At 40.3% G+C, this 20,919-nt stretch overlaps 1 protein-coding gene across 4 annotated transcripts; it reads right to left on the bottom strand.

Annotated features, from left to right (window-relative positions):
- Nucleotides 1-2,272: 2,272 nt before the first annotated feature.
- Nucleotides 2,273-19,112, bottom strand: LOC143284574 (GDP-fucose transporter 1-like). 4 transcript variants are annotated; one of them, XM_076591382.1, is made up of 9 exons: nucleotides 18,958-19,112; nucleotides 17,031-17,091; nucleotides 16,192-16,332; nucleotides 15,069-15,185; nucleotides 14,196-14,304; nucleotides 12,233-12,525; nucleotides 11,660-11,866; nucleotides 9,521-9,543; nucleotides 2,273-8,019 (listed from the first exon to the last, which is right to left on the bottom strand). In XM_076591382.1, exons 1-9 carry the CDS (start codon nucleotides 19,056-19,058, stop codon nucleotides 8,013-8,015), a joined length of 1,059 nt encoding a protein of 352 aa, XP_076447497.1. In that variant the 5' UTR covers nucleotides 19,059-19,112; the 3' UTR covers nucleotides 2,273-8,012. The 4 variants fall into 4 exon arrangements, 3 of the variants coding, with proteins under 3 accessions (XP_076447497.1, XP_076447498.1, XP_076447496.1); XR_013055566.1 differs by having other exon boundaries at nucleotides 2,273-8,437; nucleotides 8,496-11,866; nucleotides 18,958-19,111; XM_076591383.1 differs by lacking the exon at nucleotides 9,521-9,543 and having other exon boundaries at nucleotides 18,958-19,111.
- Nucleotides 19,113-20,919: the final 1,807 nt, after the last annotated feature.

Here is a 20,919-nt window from a genome sequence, read left to right on the forward strand (position 1 = left end):
ACCAACCAACCATATTTGAAGGATCTAAAAATTAAAAGAATGACAGTTCCAAGAGATCATTCACATATTGCCCCACCTGACAGTGTTTACTATGATCATTCTTGATGTCATTGTCAGGGTTACAAGTACTGAACTGGCTGAGTAGTGAAACATGACTTTCTGGCTATAATTGTCAGGACAAAAAAAACCAGTGTTTGGTACTGGCTGAGTGGTGAAACAGGCCTTTCAAGTTGTCATTGTCAGGATCACAAGCGCTGTTTACATCTCTGAACAGTGTGTTTGGTACTGGCTGAGTAGTGAAACAGGCCTTTCTGGCTATCATTGTCAGGATCACAAGCGCTGTTTACATCTCTGAACAGTGTGTTTGGTACTGGCTGAGCAGTGAAACAGGACTTTCTGGCTATCATTATTAAATCTGGAAAAAAAAAAAGAAAAAAAAGTACCAAAAAATGCCGAGACTGCACCCAATCTTCTGCAGTAAATCAGCCAGACTTGTCGGTTGTGGCCCTTTACTGTTTTTTTTTTTTTTTACACTGAGTTGAAAGGTCAAAAAACCTGTTTGATGAAATAGGATTTTTCTTCTTCTTCTGCATTCCCGGGCTGCAACTCCAATATTCACTTGTATATACATGAGTGGGCTTTTGTGTATATGACCATTTTTACCCCACTATGGAGGCAGCCATACTCCATTTTCGGGGATGTGCATGCTATGTTGTTTCCATAACTCGCCGAATGCTGACATGGATTGCAGGATCTTTAACATGCGTATTTGATCTTCTGCTTCTGTATACACACGAAGGGGGTTTAGGCAGTAGCAGGTCTGTAATATGTTGACCTGGGAGATCGGAAAAATCTCCACCCTTTACCCACATGGTGCTGTTATCAAGATTTGAACCCGGGACCCTCAGATTGAAAGTCCAACGCTTTAACTATTTTGCTATTGCACCCGTTGAAATAGGATTCAAGGCACTTGTACTGCTGGGGTGTGGGCATAAAGTCCACACACTGCCCATGGCAGTGCTGGGTGTAGGGTGGAATGAGTGAAGCTCAAAATTATATCTTCTTGTAAAACCAGTGAATTAATGTAGGATGCTGCAGTTCAGTGAGAGATGATTTTAATGGAAAAACACAAATGAACAAGGGTACTTCACAGTTATACATGATTCATTATCTCACTTTCTAAGTGCAAGCATACCTACAAAACATAGACATGCGTGCATGAATAAAGAATTCATGCACACTTACAGCGCAGCCATATGACTTTTTTCATCTGTCAGATTTTGGGTTACAAAAGTGTTGATCAGCTTGTTTTAAGAACTGTGGAAAGGAGAAGAGGGTGATGTGCCCTTTTCATGGCCGTGCCAACATCTTTCAGTCTCTTTATTAAGTCTGTACTATTCCAGTTTTTCTGCCATTTTGGTCAAAGGCACTATCTAAGTTTATGAAAACATGAGCTCCCGCATGTGCCCAGAAATAGGTAAAAAAAAAAAAGCTGTGTGCTGGTTTAAGTTAAGGATGTTTGTATTTATATTTCTCTGTTTTGTTACAACAGATTTCTCTGTGTGAAATTTGGGCTGCTCTCCCCAGGGAGAGCACGTCGCTACACTGAGAGCGCCACCCATTTAAAAAAATGTTTTTCCTGTGTGCAGTTTTATTTCTTTTTCCTATCAAAGTGGATTTTTCTATTGAATTTTGCCATGGACAACCCTTTTGTTGCTGTGGGTTCTTTACATGTTCTAAGTGCATGTTGCACACAGGACCTTGGTTTATCATCTTATCCAAATGACTAGTGTCCAGACAACCACTCAAGGTCTAGTGGAGGGGGAGAAAATACTGGTGGCTGAGCCATGATTCAAACCAGCGCACTCAGACTCTCTCGTTTCCTAGGCGGACGCGTTACCTCTAGGTCATCACTCCACACAGTAGCATGCCCTTTGAAAGGTCCACGACTTTCCAGCAGATACTGTCAAACACAGGAGAGTGTCAGTGTAATCCAAATTGACATGTAACAGCTCCCAGACAAGTGCCAGTTACCTGAAGTTTCAGTTGCGATGTTTAGACATCAAACTGAATGTCTGTGACCCAGTCTTTATGAGGGACCTGGGAGAGAGAGCGTACACAAGACGGAAGGATAGATCTAAATTGACTGAAGGTTGAAATATTAGGAGAGAAGGGACAGACTCACAAAAAGACAGACGTACACATAATAAATCAGTCGGCCACACACAAGCGTACACTCTCTTTCTCTCTCTCTCACACACTCTCTCTGGAAAAGCCTTTCTGTCCCACTTTTAATGACCAAGAGATAAACACCCACATACTGCTCTCCAGTGACCTGACCATTCCTATTAAACAACAGCAAAGTACCCCAGGAAATGGTGACCTGGGAGGAGACAGGGTTTCACAGTAGAAAAATGTGAAAAGGAACTGTCTCTTCAAATTTGTATATGAGCTATCTTTATAAGTACCTCATTTGGAGAAGAGGGTGGGGGGGGGTTAATATATTTTTTTTCTCATTGTATAATCCGAAGATAAACCTGCTCCAAGAATTTAATGTTTAAAGTGATTATAATCCTCATTTTCACAGTCAGAAAAGCAAAATATTTCAAATCAAACAAGACACAGTCTTCGCTCCAACATCTGTTCACCAGAACAGTAGTGCCGACAGAAAAATTATGTTTCTGTGGTAAAGGAATATATTATTATAAATATAACAAATGGACTGTCATTCATAATTTGAAATAATCAGGTCACCAGAAACAGACAATAAACCGTGCATCCCTCAGTATAATGGTCAGGTACAAAAGAATGACCATACTATCAACACATTGTACACACTACACACAACACAACCCATCATGGATCAACAATTGGCAACACCATTTTGGACAATGCCCCAGAAAAGTAAAGCTAATGATGAATATTTTGAAAGATTTCAATGTGTATTGATGTGTGGAATTCATTACCGATTTTATGTCAAATATAGCTGTGGTTTTTTTTTAAATGGAACCTACGCATTTGAAAGCACATGTGTGCATACATTCACACAAACATCCCACAAGCATATACATATATTAGCATAATATATATTACATGTAAATCAAAAATCACAGCAGGTACACACAGACACCCCCCTCCACACACACCCAACTTACTCCAGCCACACATTAAGACATGTACAGCAAGTGTCTATCTGATCTCAGTCAACTTATGAGAATGTTTGGGATGGAAACAGATTGCATTTAGTCTCACCTTACCTTCAAAAAGAAAAAAAGAAAAAGAAAAGAGTGACACAAGTAAATACTGCTAAAGATATAAATTATGATAATAAATAAGGCTGGTGCATGCACAGGTATACATGTGTGATACCTCTTTCTTTCTTTTACTTTGCACAAATAACAGAATGTTCTAAAATAGTTCGTGATAATAAGAGACCCTTCATATGTCTGGCACTGAAGTGGATACAAGAAAACAGTTCTCTGTGTGTGTGTGTGTGTGTGTGTGTGTGTGTGTGTGCAGAAAATCCTGGGTTCTGTTCTCACTGTGAGTGAATTATATTAAACTGCCAGTGACATCAGCGTTATTCATAAAATACCAACAACAAAAAAAAACAACCAAAAAACAAAAAAAACAAAACAAAAACAACCACCACAAGACAAATTGAAAATTTGATTCCAGAAAAAAGTCCCCTTTTTACCCACAGCCATCAATACTACTTATGATAAAAACAGTAATTTGTGGGTACTATTAAATGGGAAGGAATGTGGGGAGTGGCGGAGATAGTTAATGCCCCAACTTCATTCAGTGTTGATAAAGATGAAACCTTTTTTACAAACAGTATGCTCAACATATTCATCTGCACTGGGTTAGGACTAGTCACAGCCTGTTATTTTGTACACATGTCTACTGGACCAGTCTCCACAGCACACTGCAACATTCCTACACCAGTGATCCGGGGACAAGACTCTACACCACAAAGCAACAGTCCTACACAAGTGGTACTGGTGATTCAGGCTGTGATGAACAGTGGATGGCTGATGGGTGGTGACAGTTGTGAGAACACATCATACCCTGTGGTTAGTGCCATACCCTGTCAGTGTCACTCCTGTGGTGATCTTTACAACATGGGTACCTTTTTGACAGGCCACTGTCTCCATGTTTTGATTGGGGGGAAAGGAAATCACCATAACAATGAACAAGGCATAACAATGATTTTTTTTTTTAAAAGAAGAAAAAAAATATATAATGCATCTGTCACAGATCAGATCAGAATAAAGACTGTCAAGTCATTCCAGCAACCTTTTCTGAATGATCAGTTCACATTATACATTAGTTTGCTTTATATCTGCTCATTTCTCATTACTATGCATTGTTTTTAACTGTAAACGCCTTATTACTGTATGTATTTGAATCTAGTTGTTTTGTGGGAATAAATTTGAAAACTATATTTTGCAGTGGCAATAGTTAAATAAATGAACACACAAATTTTTTTTTAAAAAGCTAAATAAATGTACATGTTATATGAACAAGGAAACAATGGCTTTTTTTTCTTTCTTTTTTTTATATATATATAATAAAACAGAATAGAGACAACTGCATAGTCATGTTTGAGTTAGCTGATGCAAGTGTTTCACAGGAAGATGAAGAAAAACGTTGATATATATGCTTCATGGCAGACTGATGTTTACACACTTTGATATATACATTTCATGAATACATCAATAAATAAAGGAGGAAAACAATGAATTCTGTAAGAACCAATTTGTGGAATAAAACTGTCAAGAATCTATCTTTAAGAAGAAAACAATCATGATATAAATCAGTCATTAAACAAACAGTATGTAAATAGATATAAAATCAATGGATTAACAACCCAGTCAAACCATCTTTCAATAAAACAAGGTTCAAGTACAGTAGGAGTATACTTATTGGATAAACCCAGCAGTTGACTAAACAGACTTTCAATTCCACAGTGGAATAAAAGCATCCAGACACTGTCATGCATGTGCAGCCCAGTCACAATTCATCAAGGGACACTCGCTAAGAGTCACAGTCATACAAACACCACAAGTCCATGCATGCATGCACACACACATTCTGTCTCCCCATCTCCCTCTGATTCCCAGCATCTCCTGTAGAATTTCTCATGCTTTGAGAATAGGGTGAGGGTTTGGGGAGTGGGAAGGGGGGAAGGGGACTCGGGGGGGGGGGGGGGCGGGGCAGAATTAAAATGATCAGTTAGGGCTGACACAAGTAACAGCCATGAAAAAAAAACGTAGAATCAGATCCATAATGGGGAGCAAGTGAGCATGACAATGGCATTTGGCTGATGATGACAGTGGTGGCTTGTTTCATGCGAGAGGAATTCTGGAATGTAAAAGAGATCACACAATGCACCACATACATGTACTTCTTCATGGTGCGGGAGGTAAGGGTGGGCCTTGTTTCCATGGAAACAGCAGTTTACTGCATGAAGACCTTCTTCAGTGTCTGCCTACCTCACCCTCTCTGCAATGCCCACTTTCTTTTCCTGCATCTTTCATTTTCTCTAAATGAATACGCTCTCATATATTCAGTGTCCACACGCACGCACACACACACACACAAATTAAAATAACAAAATGCAAAGAAAATCACTTGCTACCCCTATCACTACACACTCCTTCCAGAAACTCTTAGTTTGCCTTGATGGGATGGGCACTCTTTATCGACTCATAAACAAGACCTTTTATCAAACAAAACAGATTTGGGGTGGGCACTCTTTATCTACTCATAAACAAGACCTTTTATCAAACAAAACAGATTCACATTAAAAAAAAAACAACCCAGAACAAAGATTCACATTAGTATTTTGTGGTTTCTCAGTACATGCAAACAAATAGTATAACACGAGAATACAAAAAGAAAGTTAGTTTTCTTAGTGCTCAAACAACAGAAAAACATGTATACATATATTTCCTGTTATATATAATATTTTCATGTTCAGAGATGTGTGAGATGGATAGACAAATTACGTTTGGTGATTCATTTGGTGTCGACTTTTGATCAGTTATGCTGTTATGGCCTTTGAGATGATAGAGTAAATTAACCTGAACAACTCCTCAATAATGTGAACTGGTCTTGGGTATCAATATTAAGTGCATAAGTTATATTAAATGAACACCATAATTATGTCAATACTGATCAACTGGATAAGTTACAATGCCATAGCTCTGCTACTGATTGACTGAAGTCACTGACTGACGTGATCTGAAGTCACTGACTGACGTGATGGTCAACATGTCCAAAGTGATCATCACCAATAGCTGTTCTTGTCAAAAGTATACAGATTCATTAAAGTTCACTGTATTACAGTGATGACAGAGCTGACATACTACCATGGAGATCCCATAGGAGAACAATTAAGTATGGCACCAGGTGACTCCACACTGTGCTACATGATGTAGTCTCCAGTGACCACTGACAAGTGGACTCACCAAGCCACTCGCCAGTCCATGCACCCCACCAACAAGAGGGAAAAACCCAGCCTTGACAAACACAGTCACAGCAACATGAAGGATATCCAAGAAAAAAACTCCACAACCAGAACAGCCATGCTTATGTTCGAATACCTATCCCCAAACCCTTCTCCTTTCAACACGAAGTACAACAGGCAAACAGCCAAAATCAAATGTTTTCAGAGGCTGAATACCCCATGCCCACAACACAAGAGATGATGGTGGAGACACAAAGAGAACTTGAGGGGAGAGGCAGATGTAAACGACACATGGCAGAAGCTAGAACACAAAGCCAGTCCCTTCATGCATGCTGGTCATCCACTAGGACAGGGGATGCAAGCACTTCCCCCATGGAGAAGTCTACACAGGGCTGCAAGCACGTCCCCTACACAGCAGAGACACAGGGACGGCTGGTGAAAGGACAGGAAGGCAGGCACAGGATGGGAGACAGACAACAGAGGACAGAAACCAAACAAAGAAAACAAAATGTGTCCAACACTCTTGACACTCTTTCACTATCAGACCCCCTGGGTCTTTGAAATTGACAAGAACCGAAAAGTCAATCTGGTGCTTTGAAAATCTAACCTCAAAGCAGCACTGCTGAGCTGCTGGGTGTGTTGAGAATCTCACTTCAAAACAGCACTGCTCAGCTGCTGGGTGTGTTGAGAATCTCAATTCACTGCTCAGCAACTGCTGTGTTTAGAATCTCACTTCAAAACAGCACTGCTCGGCTCTTCAGGTGTGTTGAGAATCTCACTTCAAAACAGCACTGCTCTGCTGCTGGGTGTGTTGAGAATCTCACTTCAAAACAGCACTGCTCAGCTGCTGGGTGTGTTAAGAATCTCACTTCAAAACAGCACTGCTCAGCTGCTGGTGTGTTGAGAATCTCACTTCAAAACAGCACTGCTCAGCAGCTGGGTGTGTTGAGAATCTCGCTTCACTGCTGGGTGTGTTGAGAATCTCACTTCAATGCTGAGCTGCTGGGAATCCTCAAGGGAAGAGGGAGAGTCCCCAGCACACCTGGTGACTCAGCCTGGGGGAAGGTGTGCAGACTGACAGAGGACTGTCCAACAGCACACACACAGAGGGGGACAACTGTACCTGTTCAGTACACCACAGGAATCAGAGGCTTGACAATGGAATTAAATTCAGACTGAAGTTCATTCTCCACAATGATTGGGAAAAAAAAATAAATAAAAAATAATGCACAGCGCAGCAATAGTGAATGAACAGACACACCCAATTACACATGACAAGGTTTCCATGGCAACCAAAAGGCATTAAATCAGTGAAAACAGAGAGGCAGGAGACTACGAAAACTGAACAGTCACATGACTTCACATAATGCCTAGGGTACTAGACATGCTGAGGATGTCACACCATTTGAGGCAAAACTGGAGACTCCGATTTAATAGATAAAACAAAATAAAAATAACCCAAATTACCACACAAATATCACAATGATAGAAAAACAATGGGACTGAAGGTCACCTACCATTACCTAGTGTTCCATTCCTAGACCCTGCAAACAGATTTTTTTTAACATAATCATTAGCTTTCCTGTTGTTAGATTTTCAATTGGTTCTTACATCTTTTAGAATAATCAACTGGAAGGCACAAGTGTTCCTATTCAAATCTATTTTATGGGAGGAAGATAGATTGACATAGACTGCAATGGAAAGAATACTTTCTTCTTCAGATGTCCAAAGATGGTGCTTAAATTGGTTTTGCATGAAAGGGTTAAGAAATGTTAATACAATTGTAAGTTGAGGTTATAAAGTATTCCTATTCTATTCTTGCCTTCTTAAAAGCAAAAGTCATGAAGACATGTAAACCATACAGCATGTTTTTTACGTTCTTTTCTTTGAATGGGCAATGGTTGAAAAGTAAACATGGGAAATGTCTCCATGAAGACATCAGATTGTCCGTAAACCCATCACCTTTACCAACAGACCATTTTTTCACATGAAGACATCAGATTGTCCGTAAACCCATCACCTTTACCAACAGACCCATTTTTTCAAAGGGAGTGAGAGGGAAAGAGAATAATAATACACCACCACCAAGACATATAATGCCTATTGTCCAGCTGGTTTTTCATTTGCATGTGACATTTCCTCTGCAAACACTAAAAAAAAATTTAAAAAAAAGTTTGTTTTTGTTGTTGTTGTTTTTTTTATCACAGATTGCATTTGGTCATTTCTCTTGTGGAACTGTGTGGTCAACAATGATGTTAGCAATGAGAGAACATCAACATTAGTAACATGAAAAGAGCAAAGAATTCTAGCAATTGTTTTAAATCATGAAGAGTATATCACTTGGTGGTCACTCAAGAAGACTGTGTCAGCACTAACACATGTACTAGCAATATAAGAACAGAGAAGAATTAATGGCAACGCCAGAGTCAATCACAAAATCAGGACAAAAACATAGAAGTTTTCTCCATTAAACTTTGTTCAGTAATAGGTGAGGCTGTTAGACAAACATGCAAAATTAGGAAATTAATACTTAGTGCAAAGAACAAATACACATTGTGAATAAAGACATGCAACTTATTTCCCTTTATTTACTGCTCCCAAATACCTTTTTGTTGAGCTCATCAGGGATGCATGTCGATATTGTTTATTGTTTTCTTAACACCCCCACCCCTTTCCCATAAGTATGCAACTATGTCTCATGACATTTAGGACCAAAGAAGCATCTTAAGTTTCATTTTTCAAAAAATCTTTATATGAATATATGCCATTCATTATGAAAGAGACATTCTGATCAAAGAAGAATCTGAATATGGCAAATTCCTACAAATACCATAGGATAGGGATATATACCACTGATTATAAAAGACAGTTTGGTCCTAGAAGAATTTACCTGTAATTTGATACATACCTCCAAATAGTTTATGGACAGATGCTGTTAATTATAAAAGATGCAGTTTGGTTCTAGAAGAACCAAATATGCAAAAGTACAGGTGAGATTGTAGCAAACTCAGATGAGCAGAAAGGAAAACAGTCTAGCCTTTTTACCTTCTCTCTTTATTCTGTTCAAGCTGGAAAATCAAACAACATCCATGAAATTCCTTTTCCTCAAAAAAGAAACAGCAACAAAATCAAACTTAACAAATCATTCATCCACAACAATCAAGTAATTCACAGTGAAAATCAAGAACACCAGTAAAAGAGGCAAGTCCAAGTGTTGTAAGTTCATAAAAAAAATAAAAAATAAAAAAAATCATTTAAATTTTACTGTGTAAGTTATACAGGGATAAAATATTGACCAGTCCAATATTACACAGAATGTGCTCACACAAGATTACCCAAAGAAAATTCCTCAAATGATGCGTCAAAGGAATCCCAAAAGTTCACTTAAAATGTTCAAATGAAATCAAACCCATTGTTGTCAAACAAATCCCACAAACATAAATGAAGCAAACCCTGTGTAAAATTCACCATGGTGTTGGGGGAAAAATGACAGAACATAGCTTTTTGAGTCAAACAGGAAAGTACTCCTTGTAATACCACTAATCTGTTTGCAGTGCTTTACTTTTACAGTAGTCTGACAGAGGATTTCACTTGATCCTGACCAGGATACATGTGTTTTGTTCATCTCTGACTGAAAAACGGAATGAATTCTGGCTCATACAACTCCTGTTTGGCCATAACATTGAAGAGAGGGGTACTTTTCTATGAAGAGGAAAAAACATTTTGTTTTCTTTTGAGGCCAGGGATTTTCACTGGATCTGATTAGCCAGGTGGGATTTGTCTCAGTCCAGTGTCTTCAGAACCCACCAGATCTGCCAGCATTGAGACACTACTGTTTCAGCCAGAAAGTTTGACTTTATGAAGAATGGAGGAAAAAACAATGTTTTATTCAACAAGCCTCTTGGTAGCAAAGAATGGGATGTAGATATCATTACTTTTCTGAAAATACAAGGCAACAGATGAAAACATACCACCACATCGCTATCCATGGTTCTGTTGCGATGGAAGCCAACCATAATCGCCTCCAATTTTCAGCATAAAAATACAAGGCCTTCATTTTATTATACAATATTGAGTGGGTGGGATAGGTTATGCCTAGTTCTGGTCCACAATGTGACTGCTTATCAGCTTCTTGACCAAAGTCATGTCACTGAAAAGAATTCACAATAAAGCACAAGCCAGCATTCACCGTTATTTGGTTTATAAAACAACAAAAATGTGATTTTAAGCATAACAGGTTTTCTTCCTATTCTTCCTCCCACCACTACTATCCCAATCTTTATCTAATCAAAATAATGTACCCCAATCAGTACTGTCTTTGATAACATTCAGTGTGGTTTGAAAAACAATACATTTATTAGTTATTTCTTGTCATGAGTTACCAACTCGCATTCCCATCATTTGTGTCAGCTGAACAGTCCTTTCCATTCCTTGTATGTATGAGTGCATGCAGGTTTGGGTGTGTGCTTTACACTGCAGTTTAGGTCAGACTGTTCACTATCACACAGACTGAGCAAAGAAAGGAAAAAACAAAAATGAGGGAACCTCCTGATGACTGAAATAATAACATTTTAGTGCTACTTCCTCACACTCATGTAAGTACCAGAGCAAGATGCATGCACACACAGAAGTACATGCTTAGCAAACGATAAGATCTGACCTTAGTGGACAGCAGAGATCAGGTGACAGAGGGAAGACTGAGAACAGAAAAACAGAGACTGAGAGAGAAAGACAAAGCAAAGTACAGGCGTCTTGGTGTGTGACTATATGTATGGCCATGCACAGGCATACAGGCACAGGTTTTGTATGTATCATGAAAGATTGTCTGCCTAAACATTCAATCTGTGCATGGAGTATGTCTCGGCACTCAGCTATCACATCTCAAAACACAGTTCATCAGTCATTAAAGTTATCTTCAAGACACACTCCTTTCCCAACCACACGAATCCACCTGCACATCTTTACACACAAGCCCATGTCTTGCCACCCTCACACTGGACCCCTCCCCCTCCTCTCCCACTCTAACTCTTTCACCATAAAACCATCTTCCACCTGACCTCCGCCCCACCCCACCCCACCCACCCCCTTTCTCCCCCCGGTGCACTATTTAAGAGTTCCCCTGTCGGGGGTCGCCTGTTCATCGTCGCCGGCAGCAATCAACATCTGTTTCTCCATGTTATCTACCTTGGCCTGCTGGGTGGCCACCTGGGCATGCTGGGCTTTCATCTCCCGCCGCTTCACCTCCGTGTAGCCCCCCGACCCAAAGAGGACCACCGCATTGGACAGCCACCACAGGCCAGACTTCACTTCAGCAAAGTAGACACAGGCGATGACGGTCTGTGCGCACGCCTTGGCCGTGCCAGAGATATTGTGAGTGAGAGGGGAGGTCACCTGAGGACAGCCATGGTCAACATCAATACGTGAAACCAACAGAAGGATAACTGGGACAGATAATTCAGACGATTTTATGTCATAAGTTGACGGAGATAAATGATTAAACCATAAACATAAAGAACGTCTGTTCAAATAGATATATGCTCACAAAAGGCAGTCCTGAAGCGACTGAAAAGATCAATACAGTGTCAGGAAAAAACAACAACACAACCCCCCAAAACACCAGCGTACATGTTTCCAAATAGACAAAAACACAACCCCCCAAAAAACACCAGCTTACATGTTTCCACAAAGACTGAATCTCACACACACGCACAGGTCTCCCCAACCCCCCACCCCTCCTCCTCACACATCCATAATCACCTGTATCTGCAGACCAGTGACATAGCCGATAGCGAAGCCGAAGATGCCACTGACAACCATCATGTTCCAGAATTGCATGCTGCCCAGCTTGGGGAAGGACATGACCTCACCCACCTCCCCGAAGACCAGCATGAGGGGCAGGAAGAGGACACAGGCATTGATGTTGTTGTACAGTGTGAGGCGCCACACGTTGTTGTCCACCAGGGGCAGCACCTTCTTGGTGAAGATGGCGTTCAGGGCCACACTGGCGCTGGCTGCCACGCCAAACAGCACCCCCATCACCGACAGCGAACCTGGTGGTCACAGCCATCACTTATCACCACGTATCGGATTTAAGGAATATGAAAAGAAGGAATGCACAAATCAATTTTCCGCCAAACAGCCTGAGCATTTTCAATGAAATCAGCTGGTATCTGAATAGCACTTACTTAGCAGTCAACAATGTCACCTCTGATTCATGCTAAAAAAAATATGATCTCTTTTGTATGCTGACTGTCATGAGCTTCAGACTTTGCCACATCATGGACAGTTCAAGGGTTTTTTTATCACGGCCTAGAACAATTTCAAATGAGCTAACAAAACAATAAACAGATTCTCTGACACAAAACTGACATTACTTCTTTTTATGGTCACATTTCCAAAGAAAACTCTCAAAAGCATCTCTTTGTTCACATCAAAAGGTGGTAGGCAAAGTCAGCTTGATAATGCACACACACACACAGTGACAGGGATCAGGTTCGACATCGGTCATCGGTCATTGACGCATTTAAGTTTGAAATGACCTATTGTTTTTCAAGTTGCCAGGTCACATGACTTATTGTTTTTATAACCAGTCGGTCAACCAAAGTAACCATCTCTCTCTCTCTCTCTTTAACGATCGTGATCGCTTTGTCGTCTGCTCCTACAGGAAATGACTATAAACTGGTTTATTAAAATACGGATCCGTGACGAAACGAAATCCGAAACGAATCTTTATCGCTGCCTTTTGCGAGCTTCGCCGAGAAGAATTGGCATCAATGAATGACCAGAATGGCCAATGTATTACATTTTCCTTTCATTTGTGCATTATTAAAGTTTGAAAAAGCCCGGGATGGGTGATATTTGACCTATTGATTTTCAAAATGACCTATTGATTTTATGTTCTTCCGGTCATATGACCTATTGTCTATTGAACCCAACCTGATCCCTGCAGTGATTCACTTTTCAATTGTGAACCCTTGTATTCATAAGTGCGCATGCACACACACAGATGCACATATCCACTGAAATACAAATCTCCACTGTACACAACCCCAACAACTGGCTGCAGCTGGCCCCAACCCCCTACCTGCAGTGCCACCCCCAGGAAGAATCCAGTGATGATGACTCCTCTCCCCTACCTGCCACCCAGAAAGAATCCAGTGATGATGACCCCACCCCCTACCTGCCACCCCAGGAAGAATCCAGACATGATGACCCCACCCCCTACCTGCAACCCCAGGATGAATTCAGTGATGATGACCCCACCCCCTACCTGCAACCCCAGGATGAATTCAGTGATGATGACCCCACCCCCAACCTGCAACCCCAGGAAGAATTCAGCAATGATGACCCCACCCCCTACCTGCCACCCCAGGAAGAATCCAGCGATGATGACCCCACCCCCTACCTGCCACACCAGGAAGAATCCAGACATGATGACCCCACTCCCTACCTGCAACCCCCAGGAAGAATCCAGCGATGATGACCCCACCCCCTACCTGCAACCCCCAGGAAGAATCCAGACATGATGACCCCACCCCCAACCTGCAACCCCCAGGAAGAATCCAGCGATGATGACCCCAACCCCTACCTGACACCCCTACCTGCCACCACCAGGAAGAATCCAGTGATGATGACCCCACCCCCTACCAGCCACCCCTACCCACCACCCCTACCTGCCACCCCCAGGAAGAATCCAGAGATGATGACTCCTCTCCCCTACCTGCAACCCCCTCCTGGTCCACCCCCAGGAAGAATCCAGCGATGATGACCCCACAGCATATGATGGCCTTGAAGGATGTGCTTTGACCCAGCAGCAGATAGGTGAACAGCTGCACACACACACACAATTACACACACACAACACTGGTCGTCACCTGAACGCTTCTTCCACACAACTGTTTTTTTGTTTGTTTTTTCAAAAACAATAATAATGAAAAAAAGATGGTAAATGTTTCTAATATTATCCTCATAACCCTCTAAAACTAAGGGCAAATAAAATTGCATACTTTCACATTACGATATTGACTTTACTGCCAATTGTACAAGTCTCCTTCTAAATAAAAAGGGGGAAATAAAGAGAACATAAAGAAGTGATCAAAGCCAGAGTCTTCAGAGAAAAAAATTGAAACTAACACCTTCTTAGCAAAGATTGCAGTTCTTGAATTAAATGATTTCAAGAGAATTCAAAGTGAATTGGATTAAAATGCCAGCTACTGAGTTCACCTGCTGGCATTGATTATACACACATTTAATTCTCACATCACTGATTTAATTCTCAATGTGACACATCCAGTGATCCATTACAATTGATACAAAGCTATCTCCATGTTGCACGCACCTGATCAAAGTGCTTGATTTTGTCTCCAAATGTATATTAAGAAATATGGGAACGCATCAATTTTGAAACAAGACTCAAGTCAGTCACTGACTGAACCAGATGATGTAGATATCCACACATTATTTACAAGATTTCAATGTCAGAGACATGATTTTATAGCATGACAGTGAGAGGGGGAATTTGCACACAGATAAAGCTAACAGAAATACAGACTGATGACAGTAACTGTAGTGTGCACGAAGAGCATCATCTTACCACATTGAATACGGTGGTCAGAGACCGCCCCACATAGTAAAAGGCCACGCCCACGTACTTCAGGCACATGTTGTTGAAGGTGATCATGGCCACAAAAATCACAGACAATGGCAATGTCTGAAAAAAATAACAAATGTGTAAAACATGAGCAACTTCCTTTGTATGTTACTTCAAGCCATGTCACACATGGTAAAATAACATAAAAATATGTAAAATGTCAGCAACTCCATGCCTTGTACGTGACACATGAAAAAATAACATATGTAACAAGTGAGCAACTCTGTAGGTTGTTACTTCAAGCCATGTCACACATGGAATAATAACATAAAATATGAGCAACTCTTTGTAACACATGGAAAAATAACACATAACATGTGAGCAACTCTGCAGATTACTTCATGCCATGTAACACAAGAAAAAGTAACATAAAATGTCAGCAACTCCGAAGGTTACTTCATGCCATATCACACATGAAAAAATAACATATGTAAAATGTGAGCAACTCTGTAGGTCACTTCATGCCATGACAGACAATGCTCTATACATGTATTTTATAAAGTAATGACTCCTTTACATTGACATCATCTGAAGGTCACATGTGTTATAAACATTTGTATAATAAATAATGCATTATATTAAATCAATAAATGACTGACACATTCTCAGTATCTGTCATTAAACATTATCAGGACAACTGATGAATAAAGAGAGATATATGACTGATATTAGTGATAACAGAAACTGATTTGACAATATATTTAACCTTTGTGAAACTTGTCAATGAAATAAATACAGCCATAAAGATGTTGATTAATTCAAACTTCAGTGTAATGGTAATACAAAGCAGGTACCATGTTCACTGATTCAGTCAATGTGATATTGTACATGTTTTGAAAATGGCAAGTTCTGAATTACCCGACAGACACTTAAGTAGTGTTAACATTCACAGTCTGTTCAAAATACATTCCTACTGACAATGGATTGCCCAATAGTGTAAAAAGATAACATTATCCACGCCTGACACATACAGCATCTTGTAACTGTATACACAGATCTGGAACCTGTTTACAATTACACAACAAAAACATGGTAATGACTGAACTGGTCAAAATAAATAACTCACAGCTCTACAAAGACGCAGATCCAGCTTGGCTGGAGGAAAAGAGATGAGGTTGGGCATAAACTGACTGAGGAAACTCATCAGTATACACAATATGACAGTTACCACACACTGGAACCATGTCACAAACAGAGGGGCATTCAGCTGCAACAGAAATAAGTCCACACATTTTATGGTTATAATTTGTGGTGTGTTTTTTTTTCCTCAAACAAGATTACATTAATCCTACATACCACCACTCTGATGCTAAAGTTTGAAATTGAAATGACAACATTATCTCCTGGTTGTAAATTTTTCATTTATGCTTGGATTGCATTAAAAGGTGTTTTTTTAAAAACGTGGTGCAAAAAACAAACAAAAAAAACAACAACAACAAAAAAAACACTACTCACATGTATCAGATGAATGAAAGTTAAGACACGTCCTCAAAGTTCTTAGATAGATGTTTAAAAAGTCTCAAATTAGTAATAGTGAATAATCATGACAGACACATGTGTAGTACAGAACCGAGTAAAAAAAGGGTTTGTGAATGACTGAATGTAACTTGTAAGCAGACAGTTCTTATTAAAACAACAAATCAGACAAAGCAGATTAACCTGCAAATAAGTCTCTCAGTGTGATTATTATCTTATTAAGACTGTTACGTAATTCCCGAAGCTGAGAAACAGATTTAAAAACAGTTTTACTTTGTGATGTTGTACCTTTAGGCTCTGTGTGCAATATCCAAATATGCATATATAAAAACTCGTGTGTGAGTGTGCAAAAATCTTTGTGCATATTGTGTGTGCATCAATAGTGTATGCATATTAATGAATTTATACAATAGCGTCTTTGTTTCTTACCTTTAAGTCATCACTGCTGAGTAAATATTTGTTGACAAAAACCATGGAAATTGATATAAACCTGCAACCAACAATAATTGAAAGTTATAAATTTTCTGTTTAACATGATTTACCATTTCAATTTGAAACTGTAGGTTATTTTCAAATAGTATACACATTTCAACAACTTCATTAACCTTCGCTGGCTGTCGCTTTTGACTACACACGGAAGCTCATGTGGGTCCTCCACAACCCATACCTTTTAGAGACAAAAACCTGTATATTCCTCCAAAACTTATGTGGGTCATGCACGACCCATACTTTGTAAAGAGACAAAAACCTTTACATTCCTCCAAAGCTTATAACAAAATATAGAAAAGGAAAACACATCGTATCAACTGATTACACACACATGCGCTCACACACGCACACACAGATTCACACAAACACATACACTCAGAAGAAACACATGCTCACGCATTCACACACACGCACATACACACACACACAACTGATCACACACACAAAGGCATAACACCACATGCACATACACACAAACCCTACTTATGCACACAGAGATAGAGAGAGACTGAGACAGACAGACAGCGAGACACAGAGAGAGAGAGAGAGAGAGAGATGACTCATAGCATCCTATACACACACAATCAAAGATATTCAGTCACACAGGTACATGCTGTTAGAGAAAGGGATGGAAGGGGGTTATAGCTGAAGACAGAAACGAAAGGGACGGGGTGGGGAGGGGTGTGTGTAGTGGGAGAGTAGTGGGGTAGTGAGGCTATTGAAAGTAAAAATTCTTTATTTTCCTTCACTAATTGCATATTAAACCTTCTAAAATCACTATTAAAAAGGGATGGGTCATGCATGACGCACACGAGCTTTCGAGGGTGACCACGTTTTTTCCCCTTTAAAAAGCATGGGTCATACACGACCCACACAAGTGTCCGTGTGTAGTTGAAACGCCACCTCTAATTACTCTAACTAATTAATGATTTTTTTTTCATTTTTTGGCAAAAGTTGGCCTTTTAGGTGTAGGAAGCATTTCTGAAATTTCATGGAAACATATTAGGAATTGGCTGAGATATTTGCGTTTTTGTACCCTTCTGGGTCCTGTACCACCAACGATAGCCAGTGAAGGTTAATCACACACTGTTCACATCTCTTCCCTGAATCAGTGATGTGAATAAAAATTAAAATGAGCAAATCTTTTTTTTCTTTTTCTTTTTTTTTAATCACACCAAAATCATACTAATATTATAGTAATACAAAAAAACAATCATTTTTTTCACTAAACAAACCACACACACACACACACACATCGTGTAATTTATGGTCACTCGAAGTATACAAATCACTTACATTGGCATTATATTTATAATTCATGTGTGTTTGGAATTGGAATGGGTGTGGTCTGGAATGTGTGTGAATCGCTGAATGGGACTGGCATTTGAGGCACTGAACAAGATGTAACCGGGCGTTGTCGAAGTTGTGTTTTCCAGTGCCTATTTGGACACCCAAACTAATAAAATCATCAATAAAATGCTACCATTAATTACGCGGATGTATTAATGTAATGTGCTGTGTAAAAGTACAGGAACTTAAAGAGATTCAAAAGAGATTCACTGAACTATTCATTCGCTTCCTCTTTCACTTTGACGAGGTTTAGGTATCAGTAGGGGTGGATTACAGTTTTTCGTTTGACTTAGGACGATCAACTTATACTGTTCTAGTGTTATGTCTGCACACATGCAAACAAACACGACTCTGAAGGAGGTGACGATAATGCCATCACAGGGACTGATTCTTGTGACGTCTTCGAAAAAGCAAAACAAGATCGCCAAGTCAAAACTCAAGCCCAACTCTTGAAGTCTGTAATATGCAATAGGTCTGAAAAAATACTTTGGAGCAAAACCCAAAACTTTGTTCTGACCAGTATGCTGCGACGACCGTGGCGATCTTCACATATTTAGAGAATAACGACTCCATCTTGACACGTTTGTCCTCGGAACTTGTGTAGAAAGATGTCGGCATGCTCTGGTGAGCAACAGATTAACCAACCGGCAGGCGTGTTTGATAAACCGTCGCCACGTTTCCCTTTTTTTCTTTTATTTTCTCTCTCTCTCGTTCCCGAATGCGATTAGATGAACAGAAGTTGCGTTCAAAAGTCGCAGTTTTTATGCAGAATATGAACCAGCACGAATATCGAGTCCCCTCAGATCCCAGTTTCAGTTTGAAGGACGTTAAAATGTGCGGACTGAACCACAGACGCAACAATATACCAGCTTCGAAAAATACGTTTTTAGAATGTGGGACGAAGGGAGGGTGAACGCGGTCTGAGGCAAGCCGCCGCCTTGTCAGACACCTGACGGACGCGGCCTATCACTGATGTATTGCATGTTGGGATACACACACACACACACACACACACCGACACTGACATAACACTCCTCCCGGGCCCAGCCGGCCTCTCCCTTCCTCTGCCCCTCGATCGGCACACACACACTCACACTGCACACGCGCACGCACACACACACACACACACACACACACACACACACACAGGCACACATTCACACACATTATGTATAACGTGACGGCACACGCCGTTTGATGTGCTCTGCCTTTCAGGTTACAGACTCATCCTGCGGCCGCTCCCTCTCACTGTCATTCTTTCTGTGAGGCGATCAGTCAGTGGCCGGTGTGATGGCCCCCCCGGGGGGGGGGGGGGATGCACTCTATTGATAGCATCTTACTCTGAACAGTTAAAGTGAACGTGAACTGTTGTGCTGATTTGATTGTGACAACCACGTAGTGCTGAATACTGGCAGTGATACAGACAGAAAGCATCCAGCAAGCACCTCGATCCTCTCTGTTACATGATAACTTGAGTTTCTCGAAACAAAGGCAAAATATTTAACGAAACTTCCCCGATTTATATTTGATTATTCGTGAGTTGATGACGGCAGCTAGAAAAAAAAGTTTTTCAGTAACTCCTGAAACTATGAGCGCGCTTAATTTTTGAGGATATGATGAAATAATTTCGAAACGTGACGTTCAGTCGATTAATCCGAGAGTTTTAGAAATGAATTTTACCTGTGTAAATATTTTACTTTTATCAACTGAATGGCCAGCATAGCTTGTGACACACGTTTCGCGCACACCGCAGTCCGGCGCGTTTTAATGCACGGCCCATATCTCAGTACGTCTTGACACAGCCCGAGCCAGATGATAGAGTACTGATTAACTCTTAATCTGGGTACAAGCTTGTAGAGGAAGGCGGACGAAAATAAGCCGTTTTCGCTGTCGTTTTGGATACTGACAAATGAACTGAATTAAGAAAGAAAAAAATCCACGAGGAAGGATTTGGGAGAAAAAGGTGACCTGGATACAGAAACCACTTTGCTGATTAAATTGGTTTTGAAGTCTTGTAAATAAGTCTTTCTTCCTCCTCCTTCTTCTTCTTCATCGTTCCCAGGCCATGTTCAGACTGTCAGTCGAAGAAGTCTCTCCGAGAGCATAAAAAAGAGCATTTCGTAAGCAGAGGCTGTGGGCCAGTCTCCGATCTTTTATGCAGAACCTGTAACAGCAGTGTTTAAAAAGAAAAGAAGAAAAATAGAAAGAAACAGAGCAGCTGCTGTACATATATTCAAGTTCCAAATTATTCATTACGACATAGGCTGTGCGCAATCAATCCGTAAAGACAGCCTTGTCTTAAAAAAGATACATATCCGTACTAATAACTCTAATACTGTTACTGAGAACTTGAATATTTTAGATATTATTACTATCACGATCTGCCGTTTTTCGTTATCGTGTGTATTGAACTATTTATAGCTAAGTGGGTTTTGTGCGGCTGCATCAAGTAGTGCATATTTCTGAAACATAAATGTTT

Source organism: Babylonia areolata, chromosome 8 (genome assembly GCF_041734735.1).
Source record: "Babylonia areolata isolate BAREFJ2019XMU chromosome 8, ASM4173473v1, whole genome shotgun sequence".
In the NCBI taxonomy this organism is placed as follows: domain Eukaryota; kingdom Metazoa; phylum Mollusca; class Gastropoda; order Neogastropoda; family Buccinidae; genus Babylonia; species Babylonia areolata.

What these genes read in the sequence shown, in the direction of transcription:
- LOC143284574 (XM_076591381.1), bottom strand. Translation starts at nt 19,058, where the DNA reads ATGCCGACATCTTTCTACACAAGTTCCGAGGACAAACGTGTCAAGATG. An exon ending in TGACCACCGTATTCAATGTG is followed by an intron (nt 14,305 to 15,068) that starts GTAAGATGATGC and finishes GTGTGTGTGCAG; the next exon opens with CTGTTCACCTATCTGCTGCT. An exon ending in GGACCAGGAGGGGGTTGCAG is followed by an intron (nt 12,526 to 14,195) that starts GTAGGGGAGAGG and finishes TGTGACCACCAG; the next exon opens with GTTCGCTGTCGGTGATGGGG.